General features: G+C 43.6%; 1 protein-coding gene across 2 annotated transcripts in view; it reads right to left on the minus strand.

The window, feature by feature from the left end:
* PREP (prolyl endopeptidase) overlaps positions 1-15,547 on the minus strand; it is a 134,005-nt gene extending 118,458 nt beyond the window's left edge. For both annotated transcript variants that reach the window (XM_003897963.4, XM_021937646.2), the window contains exons 1-2: positions 14,794-15,547; positions 9,794-9,868 (exon numbers count right to left, since the gene is read on the minus strand). In XM_003897963.4, the coding sequence (XP_003898012.4) occupies positions 9,794-9,868; positions 14,794-15,171 (453 nt within the window). In that variant the 5' untranslated portion in view covers positions 15,172-15,547. The remainder of the gene's footprint in view (positions 1-9,793; positions 9,869-14,793) is intronic.
* Between the last annotated feature and the right edge of the window lie 3,634 nt (positions 15,548-19,181).

Consider the following 19,181-nt stretch of genomic DNA (forward strand, 5'->3'; position numbering starts at 1 on the left):
ATTCTCCCTCCCTCGTGCCCTCCCTTCTAAGTGGAGCAGGCAGCTGGGCTGCCACTGCAGAAGCCAAAGAGAGTCCCTGAGGCTTCTACCAAATCTCTTCTCTTACTGCTGCACTACAGCCAAGGGGCCAGCACACACCCACAGCTTGGCCAATCAAAACTCCTTCTTTTGGGATACCATCACTTGAAAAAGAGATGGCAGGCTGAATGACTGGAGATCACTGAAGCCATAGCAATGCTGGGTGAAAAGTGACATTCCTGCCTGCTCAGAGCCTGGCCCTTGGTCCATTCCAAGCTGCCTTCATATCCTTGCCATAAATGCCTATTTGCCTAACTTGCCCAGAATCAGTTTTTGCCACTTGCATCAAAAACCCTATTACAGAAAGCAAGAGAAAGGAGATTGGGGGGTGGGGGTGGGGGGAAAAGGGAATGTAGTGATTAAGAGTAGCCCAGTACCAGCAACTTCCTCATTCTTTTGACAATTATCCCATCCAGAGATCAGAAGGAAGGTATTCCCTAAATACATATTTCCTCATGAATTTATGAGAAGTATGTTTACAAACTGTAATAAAGCTAAACATTCCCACAGAAGGTAATAAGACTTTTAAGACCTTAGAAGTCTTAAAGACTGAGATACTATGTGGTAAAATGGTTACTAAACACATTTCCCGTATCTGCTAGAGCAGGGATACATACAGCAGTAATTCTCAATCCAGGCCCATATATGGAACATGAATGAATGGGTGGAAGGCGTCTCACAGGCCAGTTTTGCCAGTGGGGTTCAAAGGCATCAATTTAAAAAGACGCTACTTTAAGGCTATTGCCTTTAAGTAATCTTTGGCCTAGTTTCATCACTACACTTGAGAACAATGAAACCACACTTACAAGTCACAGTTCCAATGAAAAAACAATGTTCAGAATGTATCTTTTCGTGAAAAATCTAGAATTCAAAACGAAAATCGGCTTAGTTTTGTGGATAAAAATAAAAAGAGATAAGAGTCTTTAAAGTCAAACATTTTGACTAAGCAATTAGGAGACTAGAGTCAGAAAGTCTATACCCCGATACATGGAAGCTGCAACGCCCAAGCAGCACCGTCTTCGTCTGACCGGAACTTTGCTGTATATGGATTTTTACACACATTTTCTCACTTGGGTGTTATCATAACTGGGAGCTAAATGAATGAATATTACTTTAACTCTTTATAGATGAAGAAAATGAATACTAGATTAGACAGCTTGCTACAGTCATAGACAAGGAAACAGAAGACCAAAGACTGCAATTTGTATCTTCTGACTTCTAGTACCATCCAGCAAATACTCCATTCCTCCACACTGCCTTGCAACAGAAGCAACATCAGAAATGCCTGCCAACTCACAGAATGAAGGAACTATCCACAGAGATACCCCCGGTTTATTACAAAGTTTTCAAAGAACACTGTACACCAAAACCAGCCTTTTATACCTGTAATTTCTGGTGATTGGCAGCTCCATCAGTAAGCTTTAACTGCTGGCTTTTGGCTTAGAGACATTTAACCAGCCCCTCATGTACTGAAATTTCCTGAGGGCAAGCTTCCACCCCAATAGCTCTCCTTTAGCCTGAAAAGGTAGTGGCCAGATGGGGAAAGGCAATCAGACAGATCAATCCCTGCTCACCTAGCTAAGCACCAGTTCTTTGAGAAGCTGGCTCTGGATCTGGACTAGGGAAAGCACATGATCCAGGCAGTCCTAGGCCAGACTGTCACCGAAATTGACACCAGAAAGAACAGAAACTCCTCAAGCTACACACTTTAAGGTTAACCCCAGAGACCAAAAACAAAAGCAAGCAAGCAAAGAAACAAATAAAAAGACTTCAGGACAGACAATGAAGGGCACCAGGGAAAGCAGATGTTTTCCTACACAAACTCTGTTCTCCGCTGATCTCTGTGACACTAAAATACCTACATAGAAATCCTAGGATTTAAATATCCCAGATATGATCTGAAGTCCTTTAAGATTTAAATCTTTCCTGCCAAGGAAAGAAACAGTACTGAGACAGGGGGAGAAGGTGGTGACATTTCCAGGATTCTTATCCTGCAATCCGAAGGATTTCTGTTCTAATTGCCATAGCCCCTTAATCAGCTGGTGTAACGGGGTCACTTCCAGCTAGTCAGTGAGAGAATGAAAAGTGGGAACTCACATGTCCCAGAAAAGAAATCTACATTTATATTCCTTTCATCCTCTCCGAAACAAATTGTTATTTTATCTTATTTTTCATCTTTTTTGGAAAAGTTCCATCTTTTTTGGAACGAATATAAATAAAAATATTTTCTTCCAATTCTGTTAGAGTTCTCTTCTCAAGGTCTGTGAAGGAAACGGAGTTGCTGTTACTCTCATTTTGCCCAGGGCGGCACTCAGGGAGAATAAAAAGTTATTAGATAAATGCCACTGATATTCTACATTTAGCTAACTCATGTGCCCAAGCTCCAAGACAGTTCTGTGAGAGCCAGACCTGACAATCAGTTACAGTTAAGGCAGTCACCCCTAGAAGGGTGTAAATTTTTCTTTTGTGTATTTCTCCTTCAGTAACTCAGTAACAACTTCTAGAACATTCAGCTAAAAGGCTGAAGACACAATAAGATGGGGTAAAATGGGGAGACTGAGATTACAAGAACATTGCTTCTACTTGGACCCCTGGGTTGCAAAACCAAGCAAGTATCACTACTAGGAAGGGGAGCAAATTACGCAATATAGACTACCTGGTACCACACGGGTAAAGAGGCCAGGAAGAATAAATGCTAACTTAGCATTCCCCCAGTGATCAGAGAGATGCTGCCCCCATGATGAAAGCAATGTAAAAAAGCAGGGCTGACGGAAGAGCATTCTCCTTGCCTGCAAGTCCCAACTCTACAATTCGCCCTGGACATGAGGTCCATCTCCCTAGTGAGGAATATACGCTGATTTATCTAAGTCTCTGGTTTTATACATACACACACACACAGACACACACACACACAGACACATACACACACACACTTTTTTTTTTTTAATTAAAGAGACAAAGGCCCGGTGTGGTGGCTCACACCTGTAATCCCAGCACTTTGGGAGGCTGAAGCGGGAGGATTACTTGAGGTCAGGAGTTCAAGACCAGCCTGACAAATATGGCAAAACCCGGTCTCTACAAAAAATACAAAAAATTGGCAGGTGGTGGTGGGCACCTGTAATTCCAGCAACTCAGGAGGCTGAGGCACAAGAATCGCTTGAACCCAGGAAGCAGAGGTTGCAGTGAGCTGAGATTGTGCCACTGCAATCCAGCCTGGGTGATGGAATGAGACTGTCTCAAAAATAAACAAATAAATAAATAAAATAAAGATACAGGGTTTCACTATGTCATCTCAGCTGGTCTCAAATTCCTGGGCTCAAGTAATCCTCCCATCCTGGCCTCCCAAAGTGCTGGGATTATAGGTGTGAGCCACTGTGCCTAGCCTGATTTCTAGAAGTCTCTGGATTTGGCCACTGGGCCACCACTGATCTTGAAGAAAACAGTTTATGCTAATGGGAGATGTTACTGGGAGTGGTACAAAGAAAAGGGTGCTTTCAACTATGTCAACAGGCATGCAGAAAGCGGCTTGTGGACAGGCAGGGAAAAAGAGGGAGAGAGCCCACGATAAAGTAAGACCTGAACAGGGCACACGCCCTAAGGGACCAAGAGACTGACTGAAAGGAAGAAGGCGGTTCAGAAGAGCTAATGCAAAGTGTGGGGTTTGGGGTTTGCTTATTTGTTTACCAGGGGAAATAAGGACACATACCAGAGGGAAATTTAGAAAGGTAAAATTTAGAAACATGTGAACATGTTGTTCACACACTGGAGGCTCAAGTTGCCAAACACGGCGTAAGGTAAGACTGCGTCAAACTTCCTTCTCCAAGCTACAAAGGATAAGCTGGAAATGCGTGCGGACTAGGAAACATGCCTGGTTATTGGGACCTACTTATCTAGTCTTCAAATCATTTTTTTTTTCTTTGAGACGGAGTCTCACTCTGTCGCCCAGGCTGGAGGGCAGTGGCGCAATCTTGGCTCACTGCAAGCTCCACCTCCCGGGTTCACGCCGTTCTCCAGCCTCAGCCTCCTGAGTAGCTGGGACTACAGGCGCCCACCACCATGCCCAGCTAATTTTTTGTATTTTTAGTAGAGATGGGGTTTCACCATGTTAGCCAGGATGGTCTCGATCTCCTGATCTCATCATCTGCCCGCCTCGGCCTCCCAAAGTGCTGGGATTACAGGTGTGAGCCACCAAACCTGGCCTCAAATCATTTTAAGGACTGCAAACCGCCTTCTCTGGCACTTCATGCTAACGCTACCATGGTTACCCTGATATCCCATTTACACCAGTGAAATTACACTGTGTTAACGTGCACTTAAACAGCATATTATACTTAGTAGGAATCTGAAGGATTTCTAACTCAAAGTTTTTCCTTTACCTTACTTTTGGTGTTTAGTTTGTATTTCCATATAGTTCTCCCAGACCAGTTTTTACAAATTTAGTTTTTGTTTGTGTGTTTGTTTGTTTGAGACAGAGTCTCGTTCTGTCACCTGGGCTGGAGTACAGTGACATGATCTTGGCTCACTGCAACCTCTGCCTTCTGGGTTCAAGTGATTCCCCTGCCTCAGCCACCCAAGTAGCTGGAATTACAGGCGTGTGCCACCACGCACGGCTAATTTTTCTATTTTTAGTACAGATGAGGTTTTGCCATGTTGGCCAGGCTGGTCTTGAACTCCTGACCTCAGGTGATCCACCCGCCTTGGCCTCCCAAAATGCTGGGATTACAGGTGTGAACCACTGCGGCCGGCCCCATGCTGACCTGTTCAGACAGCATACTTCAGGTGTCAGAGGGGGCCTTTCCTGTGCATCTTCCATGCATACCTCTCATTCGTCCCTAGACAGGCTTGTTACTGATGCCAGTGAGTCTATCATCTTGGATCTGATGAGTTAACTTTTGGTCCCAGAGTGAAAAGGTATGGTGTGTTTTTCATAAGAGCAGAAAAGCAGCAGGAACATTTTCTATTTATGGCTATTAGCATGTACACAAAGGTGTATTAGCCATACCTTGCTGTAAAAAGGAGAATCTTTACAGAGCCTCTAAAACAAATAAAAAGCTGTTTATTACATTTCCAATAAAAACCAGTCAAGAAGTGAGAAACATCTGTAGCTCTTTTACAAGATCTGAAATGCTATCAGTAGGTCTCAGATTTAATCTAGTATTTAATTTAGGTTGGCCAATCCTGACAGTGCCTGGCATTTAAGGCTATATCCTTTATAAAACAAAACCAGAGCAGACTTGCAACAGAAAATTCTCAAAAACAGGGGCGAGGCAGGGGGTAGAGGCAGAGTTGAATCTGGATGAATTTTTTCTAGCTGTCAAGGCCCATATTGCTATTTTATAGCAAATGCTTCAGATTGTACAAGATAACACACAATTCAGTTGATTCTCTGAAGCAAATCTAAGGCGGATACGAAAAATGTTAACAGAGATATTTTGTAAAGAAACAGAGGAGCAGCGCTGCCCAGTAGATACATTATGCAAGCTACATATATAATTTAAAAATTTCTAGTAGCCACATTAAGGAAAAAAAAATTTCAATAATATATTTTATGTAATCCACCACACACAAATAATTTCAACCGTGTTTTTGAGAATTTTCCATTACAAGTCTTCTTTGATTTTGTTTTATAAAGGATATAACCTTAAATGCTAGGCAGTGTCAGGATTGGCTAACCTGTATTAAATACTAGATTAAATAGAAACTCTATTTCAGATCTTATAAGAGAGCTACAGATGTTTCTAATGTCCTGACTGGTTTTATATAATCCATATGAAATATTGAGGTATTTCACATTTTTTTGTTCAAACTAAGTGTTTGAAATCCGGCATGTATTTTATGCTTACAACACATAATCAATTCAGACTAGCCACATTTCAGGTCCTCAGGAGCTACAAGTGGCTAGTGGTTATTATATTGGATAACAGGATATTGACCAACATTTCTTGTAAATACAGTTGTAAGGAACATAAAAGCAGATAAGAAAAAATGGAATTTTATCACACGAATTCAAGGACATTTTAATATTATTAGTAAAGCTATATAATTATCCTGATTGGTATTAAAAAGAAATTGAAATCCAAAACTAAAAGTAGGAATAACAAGGCTTAAACAAGATGACAAATATCATTCAAAATAACAATTTAAACACTAGGCTAGAAAGTTCTTTGCCACTACTATTCGTACGTGTTTTGCAGAGCTTTGACCAATTCAGTAAGACCTGAACCAAAATTTGGTAGAGGAGAAAATAATAATTGATTGTAGATTATATGATTATGTATCTAGAAAACCTAAGGGAAATAACTGAAAACTTATTTGAATCAGTGAGTTCAAAAAAATTATTAGGTAAAAAATACATAAAATAACCAAAGTTTCGTAGAAGAGAAAATAGAATTATCACTAAATTTGATTATATGTTATATGATTATGTATCTAAAAATCTAAGGGAAATAACTGAAAATTTAGTGAGTTCAGTAAGGGAACTAGGTACAAAATAAATATAAAATCGGTAGCAGTAGCTAGTTTAGTCGGGTGTGGCGGTATGCACCTGTAGTCCCAGCTACTTGGGAGGCTAAGGGAGGAAGACGGCTGGAGCCCAGAAGATGGCTGCACTCCAGCCTAGGCGAGAGCAAGACTCGGTATCTAACAAAAGAGTCAGTAACACTCATATATGCCATCAATAATGAAAAAGGAACGCATTTGATAGCAAAGACAAAAAGCAAATACCTGAGAATGGAGAAGAGATTTCAAGGCTACTGCAACAAGTAATCATGTCATTGTCAGAAATGTGGAGATCTAGAAAAGCGCGTGTTTGGGACATTATTTGTAATAGTGAAAAGTTGAAAACAATAATTTCCAACAGAAGTCATTAGGCGTAATATCGTGCATCCGCCTGATGAAATAGTATGACTATTAAAATTCTGGACTGTAAAGATTGCTTTCTAACATGAAAAATTGCCATGGTAGAATATGAAGTCAGAGAAGAATGTAAGATCACAGTACTCTGAATTATTACAATTTAAAATATATATGTTTTAAAAAAAGAACAGGTCAGCATGAGAGCAGGGGCTGGCCCAGGGTTCACACACAACGGCCTACAAACGCACACGGCAAGCACAGACATGAATAAATTCCTTTAGCTTGCATCTACAAAGTATTATGCCCAGTCTTTTTACTTTTACTTATTTTTTAACGTGTAATTGATAACCACCTGGTCTACCTGGGTTACCCCTGACTACACACTTACTAGCTGAGTAACCATGGACAACATACTTAATCACTTGGCACCTCCATTTCTTCATCTGTAAAACAGGGGAAATAAAAATATCTATTTCAGAGTTTGAGAATCAAATGAAACAGGATATGCAGATATGCACTTTACTCCCAGTAAAGTGCCTGGCACATAGTAAGCATCCAAGAAACGTATACCACAAAAATAACAGTGTACACTCCAATGTCTTAGTTTCTACCAAGAGCTGACTGTAAGATCATTAATTAGCAGTTTCATCCACTAATTGGAAGCTTGATATCCACTACTAAGTGGCTTGTCATCCACGAATCTGTCATTATCAACTAAGGAACAGCAAAGTATACATTCATTAACAGATAAAATCTGGGTCATTCTGACAGCGCTCAATCACTCAATCACCATCAAAGGCTGTAGAAATCCAGGTTACAGCCAATACTTCAGGCGAAGAAATCATCACGTCTTAGGGACAGTTTTCCAAGAGATGTACAAGAACTTCACCCTTTCCCTCGTGCTTTCTAGCCTGTACAGGTTAGGCAGGTGTGTGTGACTCTCCACTCCCAGACCCAATCCCTCTGTCTCAGTCCAGTGCTGAACAATCAAGGTAATCTATGGCAGGGATGAAGTGGGGAGGTAACCCCACACCTGTTCTCTGTTCCCCAGACTTACCTGCAGAGCTACAGCCTCCACCATTCCTAAAGATACTCCTGTGTTTCTCACTTTGGAATGTCTGCCCATCCACTACTATGACCCAGTGCTTCCGGGAAGAAAAATTAAAGCCCAAATACCAACCATTCTTATCCATGAGACCTTTGTCTTTCTTGAAGGGGTTAGAGAAAGAATGTAGGATTGCAGATAAAAGTAAAAACCACTGGGAAATCTCAAAATAGCAGCGTGCTAACTTTAGGGACAAAGGATAAAAAGAAGTCGTTAAGAGGTGTGCAGTGGGCTAAGGAGAGACGCTACTCACGAAGAACAGGGGAGGATGGCAGAAAGCAGGTGAGCCAGTGCTTGAGACTAAAGGAAGAAGAAGGAGATGATCATATGGTTTACTCCCCTACCTCTACTTTCTCTTCTTGTCTCCATATACCATCATGCTCCGGCTAAGCTCTTCACTCCATCCCTTTCCTTGTCCCAGTGGGGAGATGGGCAATTCCACATCAGGAAGGGATGCTTTTCTGGCAAATCTGAATTCAGGTCTCCAGAGAACACTGGTATATACGGTGGCAAGGGACCGCAGGAAACAGGTGGAGTTAAGACACAGGCGTTTGAAGACTGGCCTGAAAAACTACCTAGAGTGCCATTTAACTTTTTTTTTTTTTTAAATGGGAAATGTACCCTGCGACTCTAAAGAAGCTCGAATAAATTTCAGGATGGTGAACATATTAGAAACTGTAAATATGTACTAAGTATTATGAACTATGGTTATAAATAAAAGAATCAAAGAACTTAAGATGAACTTGAGAAACACTATTCCCCGACCCAAGCAAACCTAATTAACTACATAAAGTATATATAAATAGGCTGGGCACGATGGTGCACACCTGTAATCCCAACACTTTGGGAAGCTGAGGTGGGAGGATCACTTGAGGCCAGGAGTTCAAGACCAGCCTGGCCAACATGGTGAAACCCATGTCTCTAGTAAAAATACAAAAATTGGCAGGGTGTGGTGGCACATGCCTATAATCCCAGCTACTCGGGAGGCTGAGGCACAAGAACTGTTTGAACCCAGGAGGTGGAGGTTGCAGTGAGCCAAGATCGCACCAGTGCCCTACAGCCTGGGTGACAGAGTAAGGCTCTGTCTTCAAAAAAAAAAAAAAAAGTATACATAAGTGACAACTCCCAGGCACTCCAAAAGGTGAAAAATGTCTGTGGGACATAGGACTTAGGGCCACCTTCATTACTGAATGAGACTTCAGCAGGATCCTTGAAATACTGTTTCTCCAAAAGAATACAAAAGCTTTGTTTTTAGGGCAGAAAATGCTCCCCTCTGCCCCTTTACTACTTAGCTTTTGTTTCATTGTTGTTGTGTTGACGTCAATAAGCAATCTAAGGACAGTATTCAGTTTTCAAGACCTGATACTCATTTCATATACAAGATTTTCTTTTCTTTAGAAAAAAACATTGAGGTAATTTTTCCCTTTAACATCATTTCTATCTAGGTTTTCAATATTTCTTTTGGCAAAAATCAGTTTTCTTTCCGATATTTTCACTTAAAATAGCTCATCAGTGTCACTATGAACCATAAACATTATCTGAAACACCTACATGACTTTCTCTGGGACTAAGCCATGCTTTCGTCTTTTTCCCATGAATCACTTGACAAAAACTAGTGGTAACAACAGGTATACTCACCATCCCATGGCAGAAAACCCAGGAGAACACCAGAAAGGAAAAGCTGTAGTTAACTGACATTTAGAGTTTGGTGCCAGCTACCAGGGCTGCCTTATCTTTCATTAGAAACCAAATTACCTTTGTCTGTTCACTGTCGGGGTCTTCAAGCCAGGCATAAGGGTCACAAATTTTATGTCCGTGATAATCCTGTACCTGTAGAAGACAAAATGAGGTATTAGATAATTACTCTCTAACCCCGATTAAAACTGGTATTTTTTTTTAAAATGTAATGGAGAAATACGAAAGGGATGGACAAAAATACTAATTGGCTCACTGGCAACATGTCTGCCCAAATTACCACATGAACCAAAGTTGGCAGGTTCTCAAAGGTGTCAAGCCACCCTTCATGAAAAGAATGTTTTAGCTAGAGAGGAAAGAAAGATGAAAGGTCAGAACAGGAAACCGCTCTGTCCCTACAACACAAAACAAAGACCTGCCACTGTGCTAAAGAAACTTGAAAACGTGCTGTCAGCAGCCAAGCACAGAATGACACAATACAGTGGACAATACAGTGGGCACACAAGAAGGGCACGTCAGGGAGGGGGCTCACACACACGTGCTCGTTCTCCTATTCCACTGAGCTTCCCAATGATTAGAAAATCTCCCTGCAATATAGCCCAGTCAGTTTTGCTTTTAAGTCTAAACTGCCAAAAAGCAAGTTACTAATATGCAGTATAATGATTGTAATTGACATACGTTTAAAAAGCTGACTTAAATGCAATGGCAAAACATTTTAAAACTAATGCCTTTCTTCCTTTTTATTGTTATGAAATGCTTTTTTTTTTTTTTTAATGTTTACAAAAAGAAGGTGCAAAAGCATCACCCATTCAGGTTACCACGATATTGGAGGAAATAAAACTGTTTAATATAAGTAGAACCCAGCCAAAGGAAGCTTTCTGGAGCTTCTAAGGCCTGGCCTTAGAAGCCACCTGAAGGCATCTGAAGGAGCAAGTACAAGCAGTTTTCACCACTCCTCAAGTGATTATGCCAAAAGTATTATCCAGCAGTAAAAATCATTACAAAATCTCTCCACCTGATACCATCAAGATTAACCTCATTAGGGCAGGGTGTGGTGGTTCACACCCGTAATCCCAGCACTTTGGGAGGCTGAGGTGGGCAGATCACTTGAGGTCAGGAATTCAAGACCAGCCTGGTCAACATGGTGAAATCCTGTCTCTACTCAAAATTTAAAAATCAGCCGGGCATGGTGGCAGGTGCCTGTAATCTCAGCTACTCGGGAGGCTGAGGCAGGAGAATCTCTTGAACCCAGGAGGCAGAGGTTACAGTGAGCTGAGACCACTCCAGCCCAGGCAACAGAGCAAGACTCCATCTCAAAAAACAAAACAAAACAAAAAGATTAACCCCATTAATGAAACCACACTGACAATATCTTGCCAATCAAGTCTCTGAACCACTCCAACATTCTGGTTAAGGTTTTTTGTATAAGGCTGTTGGGAAGACTACCTCTATCTCAGATGAATTTTTAATCTGTCTCCTTGCTTTGTTCTATAAGGCCAGAAGGTAAGGGCTATTTCCTAAAGAAAGCTCAGCGCTGCTCTAGTTGCAGTGTGGCTGCTGGCTAGGTGAGAACAATCTCCCTGGCCCTTACAACACTGGGCCCTCCACATCTGTCCTCGTCTGATGCCAGCTGAAAGAAATCCTGGGGAAATGCACAACTGGATAAATGTGCAGGTAAGCCAGAACACTCTGTATATATTCTCATTAAACAACTGACTGAGCAAGAGACATAAAAACAAGAGCAAGGAACTTAAAACCCGACTAAAGCCTCTCCTGATGGGTCTTCATAAAGTTACCAATTTTCAATCCTGACCTCTCTAAATTTTAGCAGATTGTCACCACCGAACAAAAGCTTTTTATCGTTTTCTTCTCATCTGCAAGTCTTTTACATTTTACACACCTTGAAATGGTTACAAAATAGGCTTAAAATAACAATCTTCTTTTCCTAGCATTAAGAAATCAGAAAATTTTGAATTGTAAAGCATCTTTCAATCATACACTTCTAGGAGCAACAGCAGGGACAACGTTGGGCAACATGCCCAGAACCATACCAAGTTCAGAACCAGACCTGAGACTAAAGCAGTTAGCCCACCGTTTTCCCCAAACACTCATCAGAGGGAGCAGAATAGACACTTAAAAAATGTTCCTGGATTATGTTACTAAATTCAGGCATATCCAGAAATTTACACCAAGCAGCCCTATCTGCTCAGACCAGGCACCACCATCTACAGCAGATGGAAGTTATTGATCAGATATTTTTAACTAGGACAAGAAACTGATTCTCTCTAGGACAATTCCACAGTCAATCCCAGGAGTCACAACTCCCCACCTCCAATTTTTTCTAAGACCACACCCTACAAATGAGGTGGGTGTGTCTTATAGCCAGCCACGTCCCTCGAATCAAATTCTTCCACCTGATTTAAGTTTGCTAATCATTCTTGATCTCCCCAAGAGGCTTTAAAAATAGAGCCCTGATAAGGTACTGTACTACTTAATCCTGTTCGACATTTGTACCGTTCAACAGTTCACCTACCGCCTTCAGGACCAAGTGCAGACTCGTACACACAGCAGGCAGGACCTATCAAACCTATCCTGGTCATCTTTCAAGCCTCATGCAAGTTTATCCATCTACTGATGGTCTGGTCAGAATGGTCTTCTTGCCACCCTACAAATAAATGCAATTCTGCAACCATCCAGGTCTGCCTAGCTATGACTTTATTTTAGTCACAGGATCAGGAATGTCCTTTGTCCCTTACCCAACTGGTCAACTTCCAGACTCATTTTACATAATACCTCCTCCTCCTGCTGGAAATGAGTCCCATCCTATTCTGTGTTCTCCTCTCATCCTAAATCCTCTTCTATCAGAGTGTGAGTCCCCTGTGGTAGGCCTGTACTTCCGGATAGCAACTCTCTTAAGCAGTGGTCAATGGCATTGCACAAGAAGTGTCATGGCTTCCAAATTTCTGCCCAAAAAGGCAGAACTCCACCAAAACGGTTTCAATGCTCCAACACTTTCAGCAGAATACTGAGCATGTGGATGAAGGTGCTCAAGTGAAAGAGACAGAAAGCTACAGCAATCCCCAGCTGATACTGGGGAGAAACAAACCCATCCTAGAAACCAAAGGTTACAATTTAAGCAAATACCTAAGTCAAGCCTAGGGCTTAGTAACCAAACCTTAATGTTAAAAAAAAAAAAAAAAAAAAAAAGATACTCCACCGTAGGCTGAGGGAGCCACAGAACGGGATTCAGACTGGGCCAGAGCTGCATTCCCTTGGCCACGAGGCTTCGAGTTACCATGAGTTGTTTAATGAGAAGGAACTGGAGTGTATTAAAATCCACAGTATACCCTTCCGAGTTAATTGTTTATAATCTCTTAGATGTCTTCATAAAATCCCCACTTAAACCTTTCATGAACTATTAAATACAGATAAATAAACTGTAGGATTTAGGCACCCAGGGTGGTGAAAAACTAACAAGTAACTCTAAAAACAAACTTAAAACTGCACTTATCAAACCACAGAATGGGTGGTTCTTTATATTCTGAACCTCAAGAACCAGAACCAAAGTCACATGTCTTCCCATTACTAGTCTGGAACACTGCAGAGCTAGACTGTCACGTGAATGAATGAATGAATGAACGACAACATTCCTACTGCAGAAGCAAGTTAAGTCCTATGGTCAGTCCAAATATTTCACATAGAGAAAAAAGGCCCATAACAGGTAAGAGCTGCTAAAAGTCACCTAACTAGTGAATGACAGAACCAGAACTAGCACTCTGGTCTTTTCATTTAGTCCAGCCTCTTTCTCCATTCCAGCAGGATCACTTTACTCCCATATACAAAGGAAACAACCCTTTAAATCACAGGAATAGAGCTTCTTGAGCCGTTAGGGTAAATTTAATAAGCAAGCAGCTGAGCAGACTGAGAAAACATGGTTACCAGATGGCCACTGGTCAAAGAAACTATGAATTAATGCATCGGTGTCACTTGGAAGTCTTAATTTAAAACAATATGTCCTTTAAAGCGTCAGCACCCTTTACCCCAATGTAACACGTGCTTTAAAGTAAACACTTTCTGGCATAAATCGGGAAAGTAAACAGAAAAACATTAAAACTGTGTTACACAAATACATACTCATTCTGATTATATTTTAAGTAATCTGAGAAATGTAGCTATTAGTAAGAGAATCATGGCCACAACATGTGGATGCAATCCAGTTCTTAAGACGTCAAATTCACGTTTACACAAAAAAGGTGTCTGCCCAGAATTCCGCCTACTGGATCTCAACAGTTACCTTGAGTTCATCTGCAGCTTAGGCAAATGGTGGTCAACTCCGCCACTAGATAAAACTTACTTATTCTGAAAAAGATCAACCCCTCTCCCTTCTAAGACCTCCTCTCACCCTCTCTCAACTCCTTCTCTTGTTTAAGAAAACATAGATCAGCATGGCCACACTATGGGGTCACTGCTCCGCCTTCCCCATTTCTGTCTGGGTCTCCGGCACCCCCAAGGCCCAATGCGCATCATCCGACCTGGGACAGGGTAGGCGCTCAACACACCTTTTAAAATCGAACGAATATACTTCAACTCTAAGGACTTTTAAAGTGTAAGTTTTAAAAAGTTTGTTTTCGTTTTTAAATGTGACATCATATCACACACACACGCACACGCACACACCAGCGGACACTTTCTCCTACCACCATATTTAAGCAAGAGGCTTCGCCAGTCAAAAAAGCAGTGACACCGTCTGTCTTCCCACTCCCTACATACACTCATTCCTACCCGGGCGTCTGCCCTTGACCCCATTGATTCTGGAAAGCGGCCGGTCGGCGCTGCCCACAGACTCCGCCGCCAGCACTAGCAGAGTGACCGCCCGCGGGGCCCCAGTGCTGTAGAGGAGCCCCGCGCCCCTGGCCCAATTCTCCCAAACAAAGGCCGAGGGGGAGGGGAGGGACGCGGGGGGGCAAAGGGCTGCAGGGAAAGGAGCTGCGAGCGCCACGGGTCAGGCCGGCGGGGCACCTGCGCCCGGGAGCCCTGTGGGCGGGGGCAGGGGTACTTACGGCAGTCTCGTCGCGGTACACGTCGGGGTACTGAAGGGACAGCATGGCCGGGAACAGGCAGGGGGCAGCGTGGAGGGGCGCGGGCTTCGGGAGCGGACCTGAGCGAGCCGGACTGACCGCGAGGCGCGGCTGGGGCGCAGGCAGCGGCGGCGCGGGCGGCTCACGGCCACAGCTAGCACAAACCGACTGCCGGCGCGGCGGGAGGACGTGCAGAAAGCAGGAAGCCGCTGTCGGCGAGGCCTGGAGCCCCTCCCCGGCGGGCGGGCCCAGCGGCGGCGGCGGCGGCAAGAGGGAGCGGGCGGTGCCGAGCGTGCGCCAAGCCCGGCGCACAGCTCCCTCTGCAGGAGCGCCGGCCGCGCCCGCGCCGCCCGGGCGCATGGAGGCACGCCGGCTACGCGCTCGCCCACGCCCGGCCGCCTGCCCGGCCTCTGCGCCTGGTACAAGTCCCTTCACCGAGGCTGGGTCCCCGCGCCTGCCCCAGTGCCCTGCCTCGCTTTGGCCGCACTCGCAGGACTGCCTGTAGGAGAGTGAAGCCCCTGGGTTTCCTTGCTGATGGAGCCCGCCACTATCCCCAGCCTTCCTGTTCCCGGGCTGGGTACGGCGGCGAAGGGAGACCTTGCCTCTCCCCAGCCTTGGAAGCAGAGGGCTGGAAGTGACCTTATGTCCACTGCCTGCGACTCTGGACTTGAAGGGAAGAAGTAATCGATCATGATGACCGTGAAAGAAACACGTCTCCCTTCATCCCAGGACCCCTGGTGGACACTGGGTGGTTTAGCATCCGGACTATGGAGATGCTTTGGAGGTGTTGGCAGGACTACGGCTGAGCCCTTATTTGAGATTTACCAATTGAGAAAGGACCAAGATTAAGAGGCCTGGAACTCATCGGGGGTATTTTATTTATCCTGCCTGTTCCTCATTTCCCCTCTTGCTGTCATGCTTGTTTATTGAACACCTACTGTTTATGGGGAAAAAAAGATGTTAGACAAGATGCTTGACCTCAAACCCATGAAAATTTAATAGTTACATGTCATCATCCTCGGGCTAGCAGCGGTACGTGTTCTGGTCTTACTTCCTGGACCACCCAGAAGAGACTTTATAGCCCCAGTCATCAGGGATATAGTGTGTGCCCAGTATGTTTTCTATCCCTGGCTTCCAAAAAGTCCTGGAAGAAAGAGTAGGTGTAACCAGAAAGTCCTTCACGTCCTGAATCTAAGTGGATATGGTAACTATTGTAAACTTGTGTCCTCCATCTCTTTTGTGATATGGTCCCAATTCCACGCCTCACCCTTAGTTCACCATTTCCATTCATAGTGATGTGTCATCATTTCTGCACCTGATCCCGGATACCCCCTTCTTGGGCAATCTGAAAATTCTCAATTCTGGGAGAGCTCACGCTATTGATAACAAACTTCGTGCAAACACAGGGGCATAGCCCGCTACAGCCCAGAAGTCCCAATTCCAGTCCCCACCTCCTGCCTTCCCTAGCTGTCACCTGACGCAGGGACGGCGCAGGCACCCCCTTCTGCCACGATGGATTTTTTTTTTTTTTTTTGGAGACGGAGTCTCTCATTTCTCTGTCAGCCCAGGCTGGATGGAGTGCAGTGGCCGGATCTCAGCTCACTGTTTTTGTATTTTGTGACGGGGTTTCACGGCACAGCCAGGATGGTCTCGATCTCCTGACCTCGTGATCCGCCCGTCTCGGCCTCCCAAAGTGCTGGGATTACAGGCTTGAGGTGATGGATTTTTTTAAAGAGCAACCCAGGAGCACTTGACCCAGCAGACCCCCTAATGATAATGTTAATGCTTATTGAGTGTTTTTTTCAATGTATCAGCAAACTATGCTTATTGTTTTTTCAATGTATCAGGAATCTAGAACTAACGTCCCGATTTTATAGTTAAGGAAAACTGGGACTGACTTTTGCCCAGGACTTCACAAAAAGTGAAAAAGTAGAGCCAGGATTCAAACCTAGGTCTCTCCAATACCAATGCTCATTCTTAACCACTCTGACGGCCCTCCTACTCATAAATAAGTAGAGATACTGTAGAGTCTAGGGGGCACCCGTTAGCAGGGAAAACTTCAATTTAGCAGGACCTAAAGAAAATGTGGAAATTGTGGTACCCAAAGGACAAATCAAACCTCAGGTATCATCCTCTCTTCCCTTTCAGTCAACCATTCTGGTGCCCAGTTCCTCTGGGCCCTGAGAGCTAAAGGTTTGTAGTGGCACAGACAGTGCAATAGGCTCCCAGCAGTAGGTTAGCTGCACCTGGAGTGAGATGGAGTGGGAGGGAAGATGGGAGAGCACCCTTTCCCCTCCCATCGGCCACATCAGTTGCACTTCCGTTTGCCAATGTGTTGTCTCCTTTAATCCTTATAGCAAAGACCATTTTACAGATGAGGAAAAGGAATCTCAGCAGCTTTAAGGGAATTAGTTCAAAGTCATCACACAGCTAAGACAATACAAAATTCATCAGTTGACTGCAAAGTCAACTTTGTCCATAGACAATGAAGAGAAAGGAAGTATTTGAACTATATCAGAATGGAAGTGCTACCTCCAGAATAAAAACCAGAGCACTCTTTGACCTCTGACACATAGACTGTTTTCAGGGGAATTGTAGAATTTACACCATGGTAACTCATGCTCTAACTCAGAACCCTAGGCCCTTGGGGAAATGAGGGTGAGCAGAGACGTAGAAGGACTTCCAGGGCAGCTCTCAGCCTCTCTTCTGACCTCAAACTTTGTGCCCCACTCAGTTAAGCAGAGTCACCCTCCAAAGAAGGCAGTCTAGTGATCATTTACTGCTGCTTGGCTGTCTCTACCCACCTTGAGTTGCTTATGAAAGCAACCCCCACCCACATGTGGTCTACAAGAGAGGATTTCTGGTAAATGCACAAGGATGCCCACCCAAGGGGCGACGTGGGGACTGAAATACATCTCACTCTCCACTTGCCACACTGCAAACAGGTGCTGGCACATTCACCTGGAGGAAGGAACGTCTTAGTCTCAAGGGGCTGCACCTTCCTGGGTAAAGGATATTTTTCTAATTCACACAAGGGTGCTGTCTTGTTAGCACCCCTTAGAGATGGATGCTTTGAGTGCTGCCTGGATAATCCACCCTTTAATCTGACTCTGGTTACCAGGTAGCTAGCTAACATACTGACTAATTGGTGGAGTGCAGTCATTTCAGACTATGTTTCCCCAAAGATTTATGTTGCTTTTTCCAGTGTGACCTTTAGTGGAAATTCTTATGTATTCTTGTATATCTAATCTTTGCAAGGCATCATGAAATGTGAAATAGCACCTAGGATAAGAGTAAGTAAGATTCTCTTTCAGGCTCTGTCACTAACTGGTTTCCTAACTTTGAATGAGTCCGTCATATCATCAATATTTTAATTTAGAAATTGTGGCAGTTGGGTCAGGTATTTTCAAAAGAATCTAAGATTCTTTAATTCTGAGTGGGAACAGAAGATACAGGAACCTCAGAACTAACTCCGAATTAAGAATAAGATTGTCCTGAGAGAGAATTGTCCAAACCTTATGGACAGATGCCGGTAAGATTGGGCAGTAATTATCTGTCTACTGAAAAGACTTTCTCCATAGTTTTCTTCTGTTTTCAAACAATTTACAAGAGAAGATTTGGCTCTAGAGACTATTGTTGGACCTGTAGTCCATACTAAATTCATAGATCTGACCTTTTCAGGAACTATAACTGTTCCTTTATTTTATTTGTTTGTTTATTTATTTATTTTTTTGAGACAGAGTCTTGCTCTATTGCCCAGGCTGGAGGGCAGTGGCGCGATCTCGGCTCACTGCAAGCTCTGCCTCCTGGGTTCACGCCATTCTCCTGCTTCAGCCTTCCAAGTAGCTGGGACTACAGGTGCCCGCCACCACGCCCAGCTAATTTTTTTCGTATTTTCAGTAAAGACCGGTTTCACCGTGTTAGCCAGGATGGTCTCAATCTCCTGACCTCGTGATCCGCCCACCTCGGCCTCCCAAAGTGCTGGGATTACAGGCGTGAGCCACCGTGCCAGCCCTTAACTGTTCCCTTCTAATACCCTACTCTCAGCATAGGCATATGGTTGAAAAGAGATCTGAAGTGTCTGGAATTACAGCTGTGAAATCCAGGTCTCCACCTCATTCTTCCCCTTCTCAGTTTAATGCTTGGCTGAATTAAGCACTAAAATGAGAGGATAGGGCTGAATTCAATCCAGATTAAAAATGTGGGCAGAGAAAGTAAATCAAGAATCTGAAGTATTTTTCTACTTCAGTTCATGGAACTTACGTAAAGCATTTCTAATGAAGTTCCTAAGATAGGAATGCTTTTAAATCAGGAGAGAGGAATCTTTTTTCTTACACCAATTGTAGGAGAAAAATCAGGTGTGGCCCCCT

This window comes from Papio anubis, chromosome 6 (assembly GCF_008728515.1).
Source record: "Papio anubis isolate 15944 chromosome 6, Panubis1.0, whole genome shotgun sequence".
Classification (NCBI taxonomy): Eukaryota; Metazoa; Chordata; class Mammalia; order Primates; family Cercopithecidae; genus Papio; species Papio anubis.